Source organism: Pygocentrus nattereri, chromosome 2 (assembly GCF_015220715.1).
Source record: "Pygocentrus nattereri isolate fPygNat1 chromosome 2, fPygNat1.pri, whole genome shotgun sequence".
Classification (NCBI taxonomy): Eukaryota; Metazoa; Chordata; class Actinopteri; order Characiformes; family Serrasalmidae; genus Pygocentrus; species Pygocentrus nattereri.
This window is the reverse complement of record NC_051212.1, coordinates 45924408-45944878: the sequence shown is the minus strand read 5'-3', so window position 1 is coordinate 45944878 and position 20471 is coordinate 45924408. Positions and strand designations below refer to the sequence as shown.

The following is a 20471-nucleotide window of genomic DNA, read 5'->3' as shown; positions in this document are numbered from 1 at the left end:
TTTTCTCATTGTAACGTTACTTGAATTTCGTTTGTTCGGGGTAGTCCACATATTAACGTGTTGACTGCGTTCAGAATTTGTGACCTTCAAAATTGGTTGGTGGGTTTATTTGAATGGTATCTGATTCTGTTGGGTGTGAGATAAACATCTCGCCGGGTATCCGCGACATCAGGAGTCTGGTCTCCTCCGTTTGTGACTGTAACGCTGCTGCTGCTGCTGCTGTGGTGTCTCATATGAGCTCCGTATCTTCAGTCCGTTGACATTGACCCTGACAGCTGTCTAGCTGACCGCTACTTGTTGGTAAGGGACCATTAGCTTGTTGTGTAGCAATGTTAATCGTCATGGACACCTTTCTGAGCACATAAGATGAGCAAGCTATCTAGACTGAGCGAGGGGACGTCTGTCATGATGCTGAGTGACATGCCTTTTGTTGGCCTGATAACCTTGAGATTCATAGTGTTCGGATAACTTGGTGAATGAGGTTCTGTTTGTGTTGTATAACCAAATATAGCCAGCCATAGCTGTAAGACCCTAAACCACGAAAAGGCTGGCAGCTCGCAGAGCAATACTGGTCGGATGTCTGTAGCTAGAGGACACGCTGCTCAGAATAGATAAATATTCTGGTTCTAGCTATCCAGGCTGGTGGCAGGTTTTTTCAGCTGAAGGCATGTTGAAGTTTTTGGGTAACAAGTGTGCTTCTACATTACATAAGATGGGGCAATGTACACTTTTATATATATTCCATATACACTCTAAAAATGGTTCTTGGGTTTTTTAGAAAACACTGGCTCTATATGCAACCATAAACACTCAAATAACAATTTATGTGCGAACTGTTCCATTTAGCGCTGTACTTTTGACTGGCTTGTCTTGTAGCAGGTGAAATCAGAATGTGTGAACAGAATAACCATCTGTCATGAAGTTTTCATGCACTGACATTTTCTTGACCTGAGTTTCTCGAGAAGAGCATGGAAATGGATCAGTTTATGGTTATTGTCATGTTGGTTTAAAGGGGAGTTCCATGGGCTTTTCCAAATTTCTGCAGAATTCTGTGGTTGAGATGTAAACAAAGTCATTCAGGGTGGTTTGATGTGAAAGGCTTCACATGTAGAGAAACGTCCATCCATCCATCATCATCCGCTTATCCGAGTCTGGGTCGCAGGGGCAGCAGCCCAAGCAAAGAGGCCCAGGCCTCCCTCTCCCCCGCCACCTCCTCTAGCTCTTCCAGAGGGATACCGAAATGTTCCCAAGACAGTCGAGAGATATAATCCCTCCAACGTGTCCTGGGTCTTCCCCGGGCTCTCTTCCCTGGCGAACACGTCTGGAACTCCTCCCTAGGGAGGCGTCCAGAGGCCATCCTTACCAGATGCCCGAACCACCTCAACTGGCTTCTCTCAACGTGGAGGAGCAGCGGCTCTACTCGAAGCCTCTCCCGAATCGCCGAGCTTCTCACCCTATCTCTAAGGGAAAGCTCATTTCAGCCACTTGTATCTGCGATCTTGTTCTTTCGGTCACTACCCAAAGCTTGTGACCGTAGGTGAGAGTCGGAACGTAGATTGACCAGTAAACTTGACAGCTTCGCCTTCTGGCTCAGCTCTCTCTTCACCATGAAGGACCAGTATACGGTCCGCATTACTGCAGACGCCACACCAATCTGCCTGTCAACCTCTTGCTCCATCCTTCTTTCACTCGTGAACAAAATTCCAAGATATTTAAACTCTGCTTGGGGCAAGAATGCACTCCTGACCTGGACAGAGCATTCCACCCTTTTCTGACTGAGGACCATGGTCTCAATTTTAGAGGTGCTGATTTTCATCCCAGCCGCTTCAAACTTGGCTACAAACTGGTCCAGAGAGAGCTGGAGGTCCTGGCCTGATGACGCTAACAGGACCACATCATCTGCAAAAAGCAGACGTGAAATACTGCCGGCTATACGAACCAAGCTCCTGCTCCGTTTGTACAGGGACTGAATGGCCTGTAAAAATGAGCCCCTCACCCTGTACTACCACAGCACTCCCCACAGGATCCCTCGAGGGACACAGTTGAATGCCTTCTCCAAATCCACAAAACATGTGGACTGGTTGGGTGAACTCCCACGCACCCTCCAGGACCCTGGTGAGAATAAAAAGCTGGTCCAGTGTTCCACGACAAGGGCAAAACTCGCATTGTTCCTCTTGTAGCTGAGATTCGACTATCGGTTGGACTCTCTTCTCCGGTATCCCTGCATAGACTTTAAAGGGTAGGCTGTGAAGGGTGATGCCCCGATAGTTGGAATGCACCCTCCGTTCCCCTTTCTTAAAAAGAGGGACCACCTCCCCAGTATGCCATTCAAGGGGGACTGCCCCAGATGTCCACGCGATGTTGCAGAGGCATGTCAGCCAAGACAGCCCTACAACATCCAGAGCCCTCAGGAATTCCGGGCAGATCTCATCCACCCCCAGTGCTCTGCCACCAAGGAGTTTTCCAGCCACCATGGCTACCTCAGCCAGAGTGATCGACGGACCCTCGTTCGGATCTCCAAGCTCTGCCTCCTCTAGGGAAGGATCGTTGGTGGGATTGAGAAGATCCTTGAAGTATTTCTTTCTTTGATGTGATAAGGTAGATTTTAGAGGAACTTGCTGAATTGGATTTTCTTTACAGCGGTGGTGATAGGAACCGACTGTCCTCATGACTGCAGCACAAATTTAGGTATTTCATTTAGTGTCCACTATGACCAATGAACTGTCTATCTATGTCTGTATATATACACACACACACACACACACACACACACACACACACACACGTGTGTATGTATGTGTTGGCAATAAAAATAGTGGTGAATTTGTGCAAAATAAAGTTTTCTTGTGGGAACTATTCTGCCCCACAGCACTCTGCATGTTCCTCTCAGCCATGAATGTAGTGTAAAAAATATTTTTTTTCCAAAACTTTCTCAAAACAGTCATAAAATGATGTCTCTGGCATCAGACATTGTGACCATTTCATGTAGTGACTTTCTATGATGTAGCTTTCTATTTTCCATTACAACCACTATGAATAATTTCTTGTTTCAAACCAGGCCACTGTAAAAGAGTTTGTTTACATCTTAATAATTCCACTTCCACTTCAGCATGTTATCACAACACACCAGCCCTGGATTGAACTTGAGAAAACGGACTGCCACAGTTTGCTGCGTGTCTGAATGCAAAGCACACATGCTGTGTCCTCAGATGCAAAGCTGTGGTCTTTATCACTTACAGCGTGAACAAACTATGTGCCATAAAAACTGCTATAAAGCATTCATTCAATATTTAATTGGCAACTTCATACCTTTCCTGATGATACTTGAAACACGTTGAGTCAACATGTTTTGGTTATGCTGTGACTCTTTTAGAGTTGCTGTGCTACCTTTTTTATAAAAAGTGTTCTAAACTGCTTCAGTGAATACAAGAACAGTTAATTCTCAAATTACATTCCTGAAAGCAGAGTAAACTTTACATTACTTAGTAACTAGGGCCCAATCAATATGAAAATAATGGATACTGAAGGAGCCGGAAAGTCTGCAAACTAACTGATGTATTTTTATCACTGTTAACAGATTAATAATGTTTAATAAATAAATAATCAACGCTACTCATTTTATTTTTACCACTTAAGGGTTCAGCATACTTCTTGCGAAATGAAATTTTCAAGGGTTTTGCGAAGCCGAAAGCGTCTTTGTGAGCTTGCAGCCCTGCATACTTTCTGCGGTTTTGTGTAGCTTGTCATGGATGCTCCACGTGATGCTCTGACATTTTATAAGTTTCATGACTGCTGGAAAATGATTCTTTCAGATGTCTAACTATGGTGATGTTTGAGTTCAGAATACTGCTACTATTTAAGGTGGAACAGGGAAATTCAAGCAAGAAGCTGGTGAACAGAACTTCTCACCTCTTGTGAACCTAAATGTAAGATAACCTGTATATTTTGGTGCTTGGTGCTAGTTAGTACTACCAAATAACAGACTTAACGTTTTGCATTTAGGAGTTCTTCATTGTTTATTTAACAAATGCACATTTCACAGTGAAATATTAGTGTATCTGCCAATGGCAAAGTTCCTCAAGGTTGCCCATCTTTGTTTCATGGCACACCTCTTTTAAAATGGTGTGTGTGTGTGTGTGTGTGGGTGTGTGTGTGTGTGTGTGTGTGTGTGTGTATATATATATATATATATATATATATATAATATATATATATATATATATATATATATATATATATATATATATATATAAATAAAAACACTGAAGAATCACACGTGTATCATAAACGGGTTCGTCAGATGTCAACAGAAACATTAATTAGAAACATGTTGTGGGGCAGTCATGGGCTGGAGGTTGGGGAGCCAGCCCTGTGACCGGAAGGTTGCCAGTTCGATCCACTCGGCTGACAGTCCATGACCTGAAGTTCCCTTGAGCAAGGCACCTAACCCCCAATTGCTCACTGGGTGCCATGGATAGGGCTGCCCACCTCTGGGCAAGTGTGCTCACTGCCCCCTTGTGTGTGTGTGTGTGTGTGTGCACTAGTGTGCATGTATGTGGGTGTTTCACTGCTCCGTTAAATGCGGAAGTCTAATTCCACAGTGTGCAAAACACCGTTGGCAAAAATGGTTCTAAACGTGCTAGCTAGCATGTTGTGTAGCTAGGCTAACTACAACAAAAATTGTTTGCAGACTATCCTACATACCACAGACCAGTCCACCAGCATTTCCAGATCCTGAAGGCGTCTTCGATTTTCAAACATTTCTCCAATTTGCTACAGGCAGCCTCAAAAGGTTCCATGTTGGCGTGTTGGAAACGTCTAATAAAACTCATGTTTATGTAAAAGCCGCCAATAACAGCTGCTGTTGCGTCAGGTTCTTGTTCCATTTTGTAGGGGAGGATTTCAACCACTACCCTTTGTCAAGGGGTAAAAGTAAGGCATAGGGAACCTTGGTTACTTATTTTCTGTCACCCACTCCGCCACTATACACTTCTGTTGTGATACAACTTTTAGATGGCAAATTCCATTATGGCCTTTTTGATGAAACCAGTGTTATTTCCTTCTACTGTCATCCTGTGAATTTGTTTATCACTGAAGTACTTAAAGTCTGAATTATCATTTACAACTAAAACACAGTGCTGATGCGACAAAGTCAATAAGCAGACTATGTGACACCGGGCAGTACGTAAGGGAGAGAACCAAAACCAGTTGCAAAGTGGAAAGCTCCAGGTCCCTTCAAAACAAGATGTAATGTTGCATTATGAGAGCAAGAGGCTATAGTCCTAGAGGGATTGGATCTCGTCTCTGCTCTCAGTGGATATTGGTGATTAATTGCAAACAGCGTTCAGCTTATTCTCATGTTCACTCTGAACGTCTAAGTTTCATGTTCGATTCAGGTGAACACAGCTTCCACACCATGAAAATTTTATTTAATTGTAGAGGTAATACATACATGATGAAACTTATGTCTACTAATATAACTGTAACCAAATACACTTTTTAGGTAGAAAAAGGGCAAATTTGAGCAAATAAGACTGAGAAAAATGATTGACAGCTATATTTTTTCTTTGTTTTAGATTTTAATGGTATCCTTCAATAGGTTTTTTTTTTATTTTTATTTTTTTATAATGACTGCTCAATTGTTACACTGCATAAACTCATGTACCAGAAATTCCAGCTTGATATAAAGGTTTTAGCACTGGGGTTATGAAAGTTGCAGGTCATTGCCAATATTTTTGCCAATACCAGTACAAACGAGCATCATCAGTATTGGTCCTGTATCAGTTGGGTCCTGCTACAAAATGATGGATGGGAAGCATGCTGTACATGGTATTAACATTAAGAAGTACTCTAGCCACCGTCAGCAAGCCGGTTAGTGTTTGCTTTTAGTAAACATCTTAATCAACACCTTTGAATTGTAAGCCAGCGGTTTGTTAACAAGGCTACCACGACAGTGCAACCATGTAAAGACCTAGTGTTGCAGTAATATTACTCTTGAAGATGGCCGTGCATTTGTGCAGTATTGGGTGTGTTACTCTGCAAATGTTGTGAAATGAAATGTTGATTTGGTGTGAGAACAGAATCCCTGACTTGGTACTTTGTTAGGTGGTTTATTATTTCTTTTGTTGGTTGTATAAATATCTGTCTATGGATGTGTAGTATTTGTTCTTCATTTGTTGACCTGCTTTTTCTCTTTCTGAGTAGGCAGGCAGAGGCCCTGAAAGCTGACATGACAGGTATGTTTAAATGTGCATAACAGTATTTTCCTGTAAATTACTTGTATGGTTTGGGGACATAATACCTTGAAAAAATAAACAAACTGTTTTTTATTTTGCCAGCACCTTGTTGAAATTTTATTTCTTACATTCTGTTGCTTATAAAATAGGTAGCCAGCTTGTCATATTCCTTTGAATCTCCATTTTTTAAATGTCATTTGCTATTTACTTTGTTAAATGTGAATCAAGAACGGAATAGAAGTGCCTAAAAATGACACTCAAAAATCGTTTAACGTTAACTTACATTAAGAATGTCTCCCTCTCATTTTTGGAGATACTAGAATTGGTTCAGACAGTGATTATATGAAAGACTTTGTGTTGGCTTTCTGTATTTTTGTCATCTCTGTTGCATTCTGGTGGCACTTAATGTGGTTGCTAAGAGATCCATGGCTGCTGGCTGAAATGCTTCTTAAGGCAGTTTTCCACCAGCCAGTGCGGCACAGTAGCAAAGCTGTGATCACACGTTTTGTCATCATTTCCACTGCTAAGGGAACCTTACCATACCGAAGTACTGAGTTTGATTGCTCTTCTAGTTGGGGTACCAAGTGTACAGGATAGGGATGTGTCCAGAATTTACAATGCCAATTCCAATGAAGTTGGGACATTGTGTAAAACATAAATAAAAACAGAATATGATGATTTGCAAATCCTTTTCAACCTACATTCAATTGAATACACTACAAAGACAAGATATTTAATGTTCAAACAGATAAACTTTATTGTTTTTTGCAAAAATTCACTCATTTTCAGTTTGATGCCTGCAACATGTTCCAAAGAAGTTGGGACAGGGGCAACAAAACACTGGGAAAGTTGAGGAATGCTCAAATAACACAGCTGAAACAGGTGATCATGATTGGGTGTAAAGGGAGCATCCCTGAAAGGCTCAGTTGTTCACAAGAAAGGATGGGGTGAGTTTCACCACCAACAGTTTAAGAACGTTTCTCAATGTGCAATTGCAAGGAATTTAGGGATTTCATCATCTACAGTCCATAATATCATCGAAAGATTCAGAGAAACTGGAGAAATCTCTGCAAGTAAGCAGCAAGGCAGAAAACCAACATTGAATGCCTGTGACCTTCGATCCCTCAGCATTAACCCACTGCATTAAAAACCGACATCATTCTGTAACGGATATTACCACATGGGCTCAGGAACACTTCAGAAAACCATTGTCAGTGAACAGTTTGTCGCTTCTTCTACAAGTGCAAGTTTAAACTCTGCCATGCAAAGGGAAAGCCATATATCAACAACACCCAGAAAGGCTGCCGGCTTCTCTGGGCCCGAGCTCATCTGAGATGGACTGACGCAAAGTGGAAAAGTGTCCTGTGGTCTGACGAGTCCACATTTCAAATTGTTTTTGGAAATCATGGACGTCGTGTCCTCTGGGCCAAAGAGGAAAAGGACTGTCCGGATTGTTATCAGCGCAAAGTTCAAAAGCCAGCATCTCTGATGGTGTGGGGGTGTGTTAGTGCCCATGGCATGGGTAACTTGCACATCTGTGAAGGGACCATTAATGCTTAAAGGTACATGCAGGTTTTGGAGCAACATATGCTGCCATCCAAGCAACGTCTTTTTCAGGGACATCCCTGCTTATTTCAGCAAGACAATGCCAAGCTACATTCTGATACAACAGTGCAGCTTTGTAGTAAAAGAGTTCGGGTACTAGACTGGCCTACCTGCAGTCCAGACCTGTCTCCCATTGAAAATGTGTGGCACATTATGAAGCGCAAAATACGACAACGGAGACCCAGGATTGTTGAGCAACTGAAGTTGTACATCAAGCAAAAATAGGAAAGAATTCCATCTACAAAGCTTCAACAATTAGTGTCCTCAGTTCCCAAACACTTATTTAGTGTTAAAAGGTGATGTAACACAGTGGTAAACATGCCCCTGTCCCAGCTTCTTTGGAACATGTTGCAGGCATCAAATTCAAAATGAGTGAATATTTGCAAAAAACAATAAAGTTTATCCATTTGAACATTTAAATATCTTGTTTTTGCAGTGTATTGAATTGAATTGAATAGGTTGAAAAGGATTTGCAAATCATCATATTCTGTTTTTATTTATGTTTTACACAACGTCCCAACTTCATTGGAATTGGGGTTGTACAGTTGAATAGTATAATAAGAATCTGGGGACAACTTGTTGAACTTTTGGTGCTGGACTGTGCCAAAATCAGCAGCTAAAAAGGCTTCACCCTTTCAGAAACCCCCTGCCAAAATCCCCTGTTTTTTTTCATTTCTGGTAGGAAAACAAGTTATCTGGTAGGAATCCACAAGTTATACTCTCCTCCACTACAGATGTTAATTTTGACAAATTCTTTTGATCCAAGTTGATAATTTATTGTTAACTGACAAACCTAAAATCACAGAGACAGCAATACATTTTACATAAACAAGTCTTAAGGTTTTTATATTGGTTGCAGTATTTTTGTAAAAACATGTAGGATGGTTTAGTTTCTGCTTTATCCCTTTATACATGACTCTGCCGCCATCAGTTAAAAGTAAGTGGGGTTGAAGACTCGACTCCAGAAAAGCCAGAGCTCTACATCACTACAAGTTGGGCTACCAGAACAAGTTGCATGCATACAACTCCAAAACAGTCCACAAGTTGAATAGAAGAACTGGCCTACTTCAAATATGTTGTTTATTGGAAATTAATCAATCAAAAGCATTAATGAAACATCTGTCTATCTGGTTAATGGGTAATTATTTGCACACCTGCTTATTTGGAGTTTTTTTGGAAAGAAGTTTCAGCTGTCCTGACTTATTTTCCAGGCCTGAGCTTAAGACAGGCTCCCTCTCTGTTGGACCATGTTGACAAACATGCCATCTGCCTTTGAGCATTGCACTGATTTAAAAAAAAAAAAAAATTTTAATTTCACACTCCGTTGGTTTGCACACTAAGTCTTTTTTTACCCCATTTTTAGCCCCAATTTTTTTCTCATGTTTGACCCCAGATATTCTCCTTATAGCACCATGTATGGGCAGAGAGACTACTGATAACACTAGCGTGAGAAACCACTTCACCACCTCCAGAAAACCCTGCTTACTTTCACAATTCTCTTATGCGATTTTGAAATTGAAGCAAGTCCTCGACCAGGTTATGGATAGCTTTGACTTGAGTTATTAACTCTACTGTCCGATAACGTAGTGCCTGGTGGCAAAACGGCTCTAGTTTCTCATTGGAGTGTATAGGAATGTGCAGACAGGTAGCAGACGTGCTATTAAATGTGGTGCTTCCTCTGTTCTTTAGATTCTAAGCTCGGTGCTGCAGAGGTGTGGACATCACGGCAAGCTCTTCAGGACCTGTACCAGAAAATGCTGGTGACAGACCTGGAGTATGCCCTGGACAAGAAAGTGGAACAAGACCTGTAAGGAAAACAAATGACTTATTCTTTACTTCTGAAGATTTTGAGTGTGTTTTAAGATGTTTTTCATGTGTGAACCTTGTACAATCTTTTCCAAAAACTTTCTTCTTCAGCTGGAACCATGCCTTTAAGAATCAGATAACATCACTACAGAGTCAGGCCAAAAACAGAGCCAACCCGAATCGAAGTGAAGTACAGGCCAATCTCTCCCTTTTTCTTGAGGCAGCTAGTGGATTCTACACACAGGTGGGTCATTATGAATAGTGACTGTATATGAATTATTAATAATGATTTTATCAGCCCAAGCTCATGCTGTGGCAGGTCTTACTGAAAACTTGTGTGGTCATAAATTTATGATTTGTAAGCATTTAAGAATTTTAGGCCATGTCTCATAAATATATAAATACATCTCTCTTTCCCCAGTTATTACAAGAGCTGTGCACGGTGTTCAATGTGGATCTGCCTTGTCGTGTGAAATCATCTCAACTTGGCATCATCAGCAATAAACAGAGCAGCACCAGCGCCATAGTGAAACCGCAGCCCAGCTCCTGCTCCTATATCTGCCAGCATTGTCTCGTCCACCTCGGGGACATTGGTGAGTCTGCACACAATGTGATTTTCACACGGAGTCACTTCAATAAAGGCGTCTTCGTTCGTCAGAGAGCAAGAATGCTAAAGAAGTGGACTCCCCAGTTACAAAGTCGTAGTCTGTAAAGTTGTTGTTTAGTGAACTTGACATGTTTAACTGAAAGATGAAAAAATATGGGCTTGTTTTGTTTTGTGCTCACAGCCTTTTTTTTTCTTCTTCTTCCATAGCACGTTATCGCAACCAGACCAGCCAAGCGGAGTCTTATTATAGACACGCAGCTCAGCTTGTTCCTTCAAACGGTTGGTCACTGTTAGTTATTGTACATTGTCCTCACCTTGAGGTTTTCACTGCTTGCACAGTGCTCCTTGGCACCAAACAGTGGTGTCAGCACACTGTGACTTCACCTGCAGTTCTATTTTAAGAAAGTCAGTAGCACTGTCTGTTTTAAGTCTGGAATGGTAACATGTGTACTAAAAGATTTGCAGGAAGGATCCTTATTTCTTTATTTATTTTATTTTATTTCATTTTATTTATTTTATTTCATTCATTCATTCATTCATTCATTCATTCATTGACTGACTCCCACAAATTCATGTTTGTCTGTCTTCATTGCCAGGTCAACCTTACAATCAGTTGGCCATTCTGGCCTCCTCCAAAGGAGACCACCTCACAACAATCTTCTACTACTGCAGAAGCATTGCTGTCAAGTTTCCCTTTCCAGCAGCTTCCACCAACCTGCAGAAAGCACTATCTAAAGCTCTTGAGAGGTATGAAATGCTTTTATAAAAATCAAACCACATTTTACTGTCATGGAATTTTTATTTCTAGCAACATACAGAAGATGATGGCAGTGGTCATTTATCTAGAAAAAAATGGTTAGTTTACAGAGTGTAACGTGTGCTGAGATGTTGGTTTTAAAAGGGGTTCTCACTGACTTTTATTTTGCAGCCGTGACGAGGTCAAAACAAAATGGAGCGTGTCTGATTTCATTAAGGCCTTCATCAAGTTCCACGGCCATGTTTACTTAAGCAAAAGCCTGGAGAAGCTCAACGCACTGAGGGAGAAGCTGGAGGAGCAGTTTCAGGTACTACCACACAGCAGGCATCTGCACCTTCTTCAGCACAACTAACATCTCATCCTTAACGGCAAGCAAGCTCAAATGTATTATCATGCCAAGATAAGAGATGGAGCCTTGACTTGGAAAGCAGGTCTCCTCAGATTTTAGATGATTGAAAGGAAAGTCTGTGAAAACTCAAAAAACTCCATGAAAAATGGACACAGACAATCATGTACTCTGCCTGGTAGGGTCACTAGGAACTACCTCTGGAGCCCCAGAGTCCCCAGCTGGTGGCTGTGCAGTTGGAGTTTGTCCTGGTGGATGAGAGGGTCAGCTCAATGCGAATTAAAATCGCAGAGAGGAAAACTCTGACTGTTGTCTGTGCTTATGCACCAAACAACAGGTCAGAGTATTTGGCCTTCTTGGAGCGAGTGGGCGGGGGTCTGGAAAGGGTCCCATCTACAGACTCCATAGGCTTACTGGGAGACTTCAATACTCACATTGGCTGTGACTGGGAGACCTGGAGAGGCGTGATTGGGAGGAACAGCCTGCCCGATCTAAACCCGAATGGTAAATTGTTATTGGACTTCTGATGTGAATGAAATGAGCTTTCTTCGCTCTATTTGATAGAGTGAGGAAGCTCGGTCATCCGGGATGAGCTCAGAGTAGAGACGCTACTCCTCCGCATTGAGAGGAGCCAGCTGAGGTGGTTCTGGACGCCTCCGGGTGGGGATGTACCTGGCACGGCCTACTGGGACAAGACCCCAGGGTTGTGCTAGGACCCCTGGAGGGATTATATCTCCAAGTTGGCCTGGGAACGGCTTGGGGTCTCCGGGAACAAGCTGGAGGAAGTTGCGGGGGACAGAGTTGTCTGGGATTCTCTGCTCTCTCATCTGCTACCGCGACTAGGGCTGTGACGATAACCGTATTACCGCAATACCGCGGTTATGTAATGCCTACCGCGGTGTTGAGCTTATTACCGTCATTTATTTATAAAATGAATAGTTCCCGCTCTAAGTTCTGACTGACCCAACACTTTTTTTCGTTGTGATTGCTGTGCACGTGAGGGAAAGGGACAGTCCATTAAATAAATGGGAGGTTTCTTTTTGTGTGTGATTATTTTTAATTATTTCTAGGTTTCGGTACTTGTGATACCTACAGATAACATTCAGTGTAACACATTATATACATGCACAGTACACAAACATAAAAGCAGTTAGATTTTAATTCCTTTGAGCTGAACGAAAAAGCACATCTCTTACATGGTAGCATCCATGCAGATGACCGTTGAGCCCACATTACTCAAATCAACAATGGCGACAAATCTAGCTTCCAAGCCAAATACTGTGTCACCAATTTGGGCACATTTTGACTTTGAGCCAGATAACAAGGGATCGCCAGCGAGTTTGGATGAGGCAGTATGCCGCATTTGCAGAAAAAAAGTATCCGTCTCAAGAGGAAATACGACCAATCTAAGATCACATCTTAGAATTAACCATCCTTCTGTGTTTGCCGAACTTGGCAGCAGCACACCTGCGTCAGGAGGAGGTACAACCTCAGGTCAGCAGCGAGTCTCCAAGGCCTTTGCGAGAGGAGCAAAGTACCAGTGTGACAGCAACCAGTGGCGAGCGCTTACTGACAGTGTGACTCGCTATTTGGTTGAAGATGCTGTTTGGTGCCGTTTCGTATTGTTGAGAAGCCGGCATTCAAAGCCATGCTGCAGGCTTTTGATAAACAGTATGTACTTCCCGACCGAAAGTACTTTTCTCAAACAGCGATCCCTGCAATGTATCTTACCGTGAAGGATGGCATCATACGAGACTTGAAAGACGCTGACCATTTCTCAGCGACAACGGATATGTGGTCTAGCGTGCATATGATGCCATACATGAGCCTGACCATTCACTATCTCAGTGCGCACTGGGAACTAAAATCGAAGTGCCCGGAGACCGTATTCAAGCCAGAAAGCCACACAGGTGACAACTTGGTGGAAGCCCTCAGGCCATCCCTCCAGGAGTGGTCCCTGGACGAGAGGAAACTGGCCTGCATTACGACGGACAACGGGGCCAACATTGTGGCTGCGGTGCGTAAACTTGGCTGGCAAAGGCTAAGTTGCTTTGGCCATAATCTACATTTAGCAGTTACCAATGCACTGAAAACCGAAAAGGACCGCACAGCCCGGGCCATGGGTTTGTGCAGAACGTTGGTGACTACTTTCTCGCAGAGCTGGCAAAAGAAGAGAAAGCTGCAGAAAGAACAAACTGAACTCAGCTTGTCCCAGCAATGCTTAGTTCTGGTGAGCTGTCCTGAACTTCCACTCCTATCCAATCCTAGCACTGTAGCGTGCGAACTTGTCACAACAGGCTACAAAATATATCATTATAAATAAATAAAATAAAAATATAATAATAATAATAATATTACATGATTACAAAAAATAATACTTTTTTTTTTTTCAAAACGAATATGAAACAAAATAGCCTATTAAATGCATTACTGGGCGAAATTTACAGGCCAATTATCTGAATTTCTTCTGCCTATGTTAATCATCAAACAGCCCAATGTTAACATAGCATACTTATAAATAGCCTACTTTGAAGACGATTATGTTTTTAATTCATTCACAGGATTGTCCTACTTGGTGGGGTACTACGCAGAAGATGATAGAATGCGTTCTCGAGCAAACCCCAGCCATTAAAAGTGCGCTGGATGACCGGCGCAGCCAACATTTGATTCCTACTTGGCAGGACGTCGCGGTCCTAGAATCAGTTAATGCAGCGCTGAAGAAAGCCGCGGATTTTACAGATACACTGTCTTCAGAGAAGACGGTCACAGCGTCCTCTGTGAAACCGGTCTTACAGTTACTAAGTGAGGATCTTCTGCTCCCAACCAAGGAAGACACGGAGTTGACGCGCAACCTGAAAATAAAAATGACCGGAGTCTTGGAAGACAAATACAATGCACCTGCAACACAGCGACTGCTGGCGAAGGCCTCGTTCGTTGACCCAAGATACAAGGACATCAACCCTGTAGATGATGTCAAAGACACGCTATTGGAGGAGATGCTGGCAGTACCCGAAGAGCACCACCATGACGGAGATGGTGCCATGCGTGCGTCGACAGCAGGAGAAGGAGCAAGTGCACCAGCTGCAGCTCCTAAAAAAATTAATCTAGCAGACCTGCTTGGAAAAAGAAAAGACCTTCACTCCAGTCCCCAGGAGAATCTGTGCAGACTCTGAACTTGCGAGGTATTTGCAGGAGGAAGTCCTTGATTCACACTCGGACCCGCTTGCGTGGTGGCGGGAAAATCAAGCTCGATTCCCTTTTCTGTCGAAGGTTGCCAGAAAATATATGACCGTATGCGCAACGAGCACTCCCTCGGAGTGTGTATTCAGCGCGGCAGGCAACATTGTCACTCCGTTTAGATCCTCCCTTAAACCGGACAAAGTGAACATGTTGGTTTGTCTGGCAAGAAACATGAAGAAGGAAAAATAAGCTAGAATATTCACTTTAGCAGCTCCGTGGCTGTACAACTAGCACTTATTCTACTGACTACTTAATATGTTCCATAGCCTCATTATTAACAATATTATGGCCATAATTTTGCCTTCAGCATTTACTTTACGAAGAATAAAATTTTTGTTCATTTACAAAGTGCGTTTTATTTCGTTTGTTTTTTGAAGGGGGGGGGGGGGGGTTGGGTGTTGCGGTAAGAAAAAATCCATACTGTCACAGCCCTAACTGTGACCCTGTCTGGACTAAGCGATTAACAATGATTATGATAAAAGGAAAGTTCTGCAATGCCAGTGAAAATAATATAAAATCTAAGGTCGTCATGCGTGTGCAAAGGTGCTGATTTCTTGCAGCCTCGTGAGCTTAAATCAGTAAGATGGTGAAAAGGCTCTTCTTTTATCCTTCTACACATTTACACAGCTGCATATCACCGTCAGTTATGTAAACCAATTCTGCAAAAAGGCACAGAACTGCACCTTTTCAATCCAGCATTTTAACACATCATTCCATCCATCCATCCATTTTCTAATCCGCTTCTCCGTCAGGGTCGCGGGGAACACATCATTCCTTTCTCCACTATTTCTCCTTATTGTGGGAACGTGACTCGGCTGTGCTAAATAGTTCCTGTAGGCTGCTTACGTAACCAGCAAATAGTTGATCGTGGTAAAGAAAACAAGAAAATGCTAACCTTCATCTATTTTTCCAAGACATCTACTCCTAGTGCTGTAAAAAGTAGGGCTCTCGTTAAGTAGCTTTTACCTGTTGTAAAATGCTGTCAGGTGTTGTAATTAACCCTTTATAACCGGATGTCTCGTTAGCGTGTGATGGAAAACCATGCTATCTTTAAAACATCATATGTGTTTTTGACACACCCTGAAAAACTAGAGAAATAGCACTAAACAGCGAAGTGCTCCTTTCTTGTGCAGAGTTTACAAAGTGTTCTTTTGTATTTATGAGCAGAATCTGCCAAGAGAACTCTCTTATAGTAGCTTTGGTCTGTAAAGGACACAGGGACACTGCCTAGATAACTTTAAAACAAAACACTTAAAAACTTAAGACTAGGTCAAGGTATTTGTGTACTTTTTTTAAAGTTTTTTTGGTGTTAAAATTTTCTTTCAATGTCACAGCTCAGCGCTATGGCTTTCTTTTTTCATTAAAACTTTGGCCATGGTTTTATGGGCCAGTTCATGAATATAGTGTGTACAAATATTTGTTATGACCTTTTACTAGCTGAGTTTGCGACGAATCTGTGTCTATACAATATGGTATAATTCTGTCGGGGGTGGGGGAGGGAGTGCAAAATGCAAACGTATGCAGAGGTGTAGGTCATAAAGGTTTACCATTAACTGGTAAAATGCAAGTAAGCATTTTCTCTTTATTTATTTATTTATTTACTTACTTACTTACTAACTAACTACAATGAAGTAGGCTAATGTTGCTGATGGTTGTTCTTACATTAGTGACATCTCTAGAACTTAATGCTTTATGGCTGGCTCCCCAAACCTGTAACCAGGCCTCCTGAAAAGGAAATGCTGGTTGTGCCACTGGTACCTTCAGCATGTCCACAGTGGAAATGTGAAGTCTTTGTTTAAATTTTAACATGACACAAGTGTGTCTCATGCAGATCACTTCCATTACTTCCAGTACAATAATGTCCTTATAAACTGTCTAATTTTGGTTCAAAATCCCTGTAAATATAGCAAGTCATAAAGTTGTTTTTGGCTACTTTAACTGCCTTTTGATAAGGTGCGTGGCTGAACTGCTATATTTTTATTAAGGTTGAACAGCAGTGCACCATCTAAAAAATGGAAACATGGCATCCGTTTCAAAATCGCACTTTATGGCGGTTTTCAACATGACTGGCGTAGACAGTTTCATTAGTTGTAATTGCGTTGATGCTTGTTCACGTTGGACAAGGTGCGAAGCTCCACTATCAAGTACCACTGAGCACAGTTTTTCAGTGATGCTCAGCCAGTGGTCTGTGATTAACTGATATAATATCTTTGTCATTGTAAAGTGGAATTTATGACTTCCTGAGTTTGTTGCTTTGTACTGAGAATAAAGAGTGGTCGAGTGACATACATTATTGATAACACAGCAGTGCAATATTCAGCAATAATGCAAGCATCAAGCCAGTAGGGGTTTCAGACTTTATTTTATGGATTTTTTTTATTTCATTGATTTACTGCTCAGATTACATGATGGCAAATGCATGATCAGTGTGGTAACAGAACACCACCAGCCTCACTTTGTTGTTTGTTGGCTTTGTCCTTCAGAGGCTGATTCTCCAGAAGGCCTTCAGCTCTCAGCAGCTGGTCCACATCACAGTTATTAACCTGTTTGAGCTACACCACCTCCGAGACTTCAGCAACGAGACTGATGACCAGAGCTTCAGCTCGGATGAGCAGATCAGCTGGATACAGCTCCTTGGCCTTTTCAGTACGTGGCTTCAGTGTTCTCTACGTCTGACGTATGTGTGGATTTGGAAGCTGTCTCTGTCTGGAGGCTGAGTCAGGCATAGTTTGAGCAGCAGATTGCTCTCGCAGTGTTGTCGGACCTGGGAGTAGTCACGAAGCAGCGATATCACATCTTGAGCAATGACAGACAAAAATCTGCGTCAGTATGCTGTGGATATGTTTCAAGACTGCGGGTAAACATGGAGACCGATAGTGTGAGAGACATCGTCTGTATAGGTGTCGTGTTTGTTTAGGTCATTAAAAAAGTGAATACATAACATCGCTCAAGATCACACAGAATGAGTTCTGTTGATATGCAAGTGAATCCATTATCATGATTGTTGATTAGGGAAGAAGTCAAACATTTGAAACAACTTTCTGATGGTCATAAAGCTGAATTTAATCACGGCAGAGGATCAAGCCATTATCTGCAGGAGCTCACTAATGTTAATTATTTATAGCGGGTTGTTTCTAGTTTAGTCCCTAGACTAGTTGTAGTACTGGTTCACTGTCAAAAATAGTTTAATAAGATAATCATTTATTAGTCCCACAACAGAAAAATTCTCAATTCTAATGTGCTATGATGATGATTAAAATGAAACTTCATTTTGTTTGTATTTGATATGGTGGCCATAAAATAGCTGGGTCCCTTTTTGTCACAAGGTAGTTAGTTTTTCATTTTAATGGATTAAAATGGAGCAAAACAGACCAATCAAAACAAGCTGTATCAGGTTTGTAAAGCTTTCTCTTAGTATAAAGTTGACATACATGGAAAGCATGGATGCTTTATAAATATCATCTCATGCCAAAATATATTCTGCGAATGTTATTGAATTTAATATTGCCCTGTGCTATAAGTAACTAAATACATGGGAGTGAACACACTGCTTTCTTACAACAGACATCAGTCAACTCTATCAGTACTTGATGCTTCATGCATACTCTACTGTGTAAACATGCCCTTTAGACCTTGGTTTGTAACTGTGTTGTAACGTATGTTGCTGTCCCTCCAGTGTCTTTCCTAGGTGTGATGTGCAGCCGAGCCTTACTGAATAAGAACCAAGAGGAGATCATGGGGGAGTGCCCACTCCCAGCCATCAAAGTGTCCCTGGATTGGCTGAAGCTGCGGCCTGGTGTCTTTACTGAGAGTGCTGTTGACCAGAGACAATAGTATGGAATCTTTCTTGTCCTTTGGCTTTGTTGGAGTATTCTGGATTTTTATATATATAGAGATATTCTGCTTAACTGGTGAATGTGAAGCCAATAAATCTAGCTGTGTTTTGCTCTGAAGGATTTTGTGTGGAAAGTACTGTAATACTTTGCTATGTAAAGGAACAGCAAGATGGAGAGGTTACACCTTTTCTAGTCCATAGAAACATGATCTTTTGTGTAACGATTCCTATGGGGGGAAAATATAAAATAAACAAATTTCTTTGTTAGCAGATCATGGGAAAGTCAATAAGCCCTAGGTACAACAAGGATTTAGAGATTAAAATAAAAAATTTAATGTATACAGCAACTTACACTTTTACTAAAAGTGATTTTGGTCACAAAATCACTAATATTCTATTTATTTATTTATTTTTCTTGTTTATTCACACTTTCCTTTTATTGCTTGTAATTTATGTAGAGAGTTGATGGAAATGCTTCTGACTGTCTTTGGCATGTTATTAATTTGGTGTTTTGATTCTTGCCACAGTATTTGGCCTTGGCTGGTGTCTATTCTTAACAGCTTCCAGCCCAAGGAGGAGGATGTGTCAAATCCATCAGGTAACATGTGGCCATAGCTTGCATAATAACTTTTTATTTCTTTGAACGTTAGTAATGGCAGTACTTGCCTCTTACACTATATGGATCTGTTACAGCAACTCCACTCCCAGAAGAGTTTGAGCTGCAAGGCTTTCTGGCTCTCCGGTCTGCCTTAAGGTAGCTTGCCTTATAAATGTGTCATAACTGGACGGAAGTGTTTGCATTATTGGACTGTAGTTAATGACCCTTTTAAGACTTTGAAGTTTTGTGGATGTTGCTGTCTTGTTCTTATGACCAATTCTCATATGAATCCTGTTTGGTGATGATCCAGGGTGCTGGACTTTTCCAAGGGGCACCAGGGCATTGCGGTTGGAAAAGACAGCCTCATAGTTCATGCACGACAGCAGAGGCTCATCAACTTGGGCAAGTGGGTGGCAGACAATCAGCCTGGGTGAGTTCACTTACTTCATTTTTTTTTTCCAGTTTCCCTTGTTTCAATTTCTCTTGTTTGTACAATTTGGTTTTTATTGTTTTCTGTAATGAAGACTCTAGTAATTCAGTATTCTTTATTTTTTTTGCTTTACATGTCTTTAGAGAACATGGAGCAAAACCATTACAAACAACAACAACTTAAAAGTGATCTGTTAAATAATAGGTCATGTTGAATCTCATCACCTAATCTGCCTGGAATGTTTGGAAAAGATTTGCTCCTTTCAGTTAGACCTACTCAAGCAACCTCAAGTTACTCTGCTCTTTGTCCCCAGTCTGATCCAATGTCGCATCAACGACGGCCTGCTCCTCTTCCTCACGGATATCCCTGAGCTTGTGGTGGAGGAGCCACAGGAGAAGGACCCTCCTGTTCTGCAGGAGTCATCCAATGGCGAGCAGACCTCGCATGATGGATCGCTTGGCCTCAAGTCGGTGCTTTCAGTGGGGAAGAGTCAGAACAGCAGCCTGGATCCTGGCGAGAGGCCCGTGGTCACGTTCAAGGAAAACATTAAACCACGTGAGCAGAGCCGAGAGCAGGGCCGCAGCCAGCACCTGAGGGATGGAGGCAAGGAGCGAACCAGCTTCAACAAAGGCAATGGAGCACCAGGAAAGAACGAGCCGAAAAAAGATGGCAAGCGGAAGAGTGAAGCAAAGAAAAACAGCCATGAGAAAGCGTCTGATACAGGGAAACAGGTTAGAGGGTTTACAAATAGTAATGGATTTTTTGTATAGCTTAAAAGATGACATTTAAATTCTACACATAAAAATGTTATTTAGCTTTTTTCTAGCATTATATGTTTCCACATTTTAGAATGATGAGATGTGTCTGGACTTCATCATTCAGCAGAAAAGAGCCTACATCTTATGTTTTGGTCAGGGTTTTGTTTTAGCCAAAGGAGGAAGCACAGAAATACTACTCCAGCTCTCTAAAGGCATAGATAGTACAAAACACAACAATACCTTTTAGGAAAAC

At 41.8% G+C, this 20471-nt stretch overlaps 1 protein-coding gene across 2 annotated transcripts in view; it reads left to right on the top strand.

Annotated features, from left to right (window-relative positions):
- smg7 (SMG7 nonsense mediated mRNA decay factor) overlaps positions 1-20471 on the top strand; it is a 34237-nt gene that overhangs the window by 727 nt on the left and 13039 nt on the right. For both annotated transcript variants that reach the window (XM_017686380.2, XM_017686378.2), the window contains exons 2-14: positions 6205-6236; positions 9531-9648; positions 9759-9891; positions 10069-10240; positions 10462-10533; positions 10851-11001; positions 11183-11318; positions 17081-17243; positions 18274-18430; positions 18960-19030; positions 19126-19186; positions 19341-19460; positions 19774-20191. In XM_017686380.2, the coding sequence (XP_017541869.1) occupies positions 6205-6236; positions 9531-9648; positions 9759-9891; positions 10069-10240; positions 10462-10533; positions 10851-11001; positions 11183-11318; positions 17081-17243; positions 18274-18430; positions 18960-19030; positions 19126-19186; positions 19341-19460; positions 19774-20191 (1804 nt within the window). The remainder of the gene's footprint in view (positions 1-6204; positions 6237-9530; positions 9649-9758; positions 9892-10068; positions 10241-10461; positions 10534-10850; positions 11002-11182; positions 11319-17080; positions 17244-18273; positions 18431-18959; positions 19031-19125; positions 19187-19340; positions 19461-19773; positions 20192-20471) is intronic.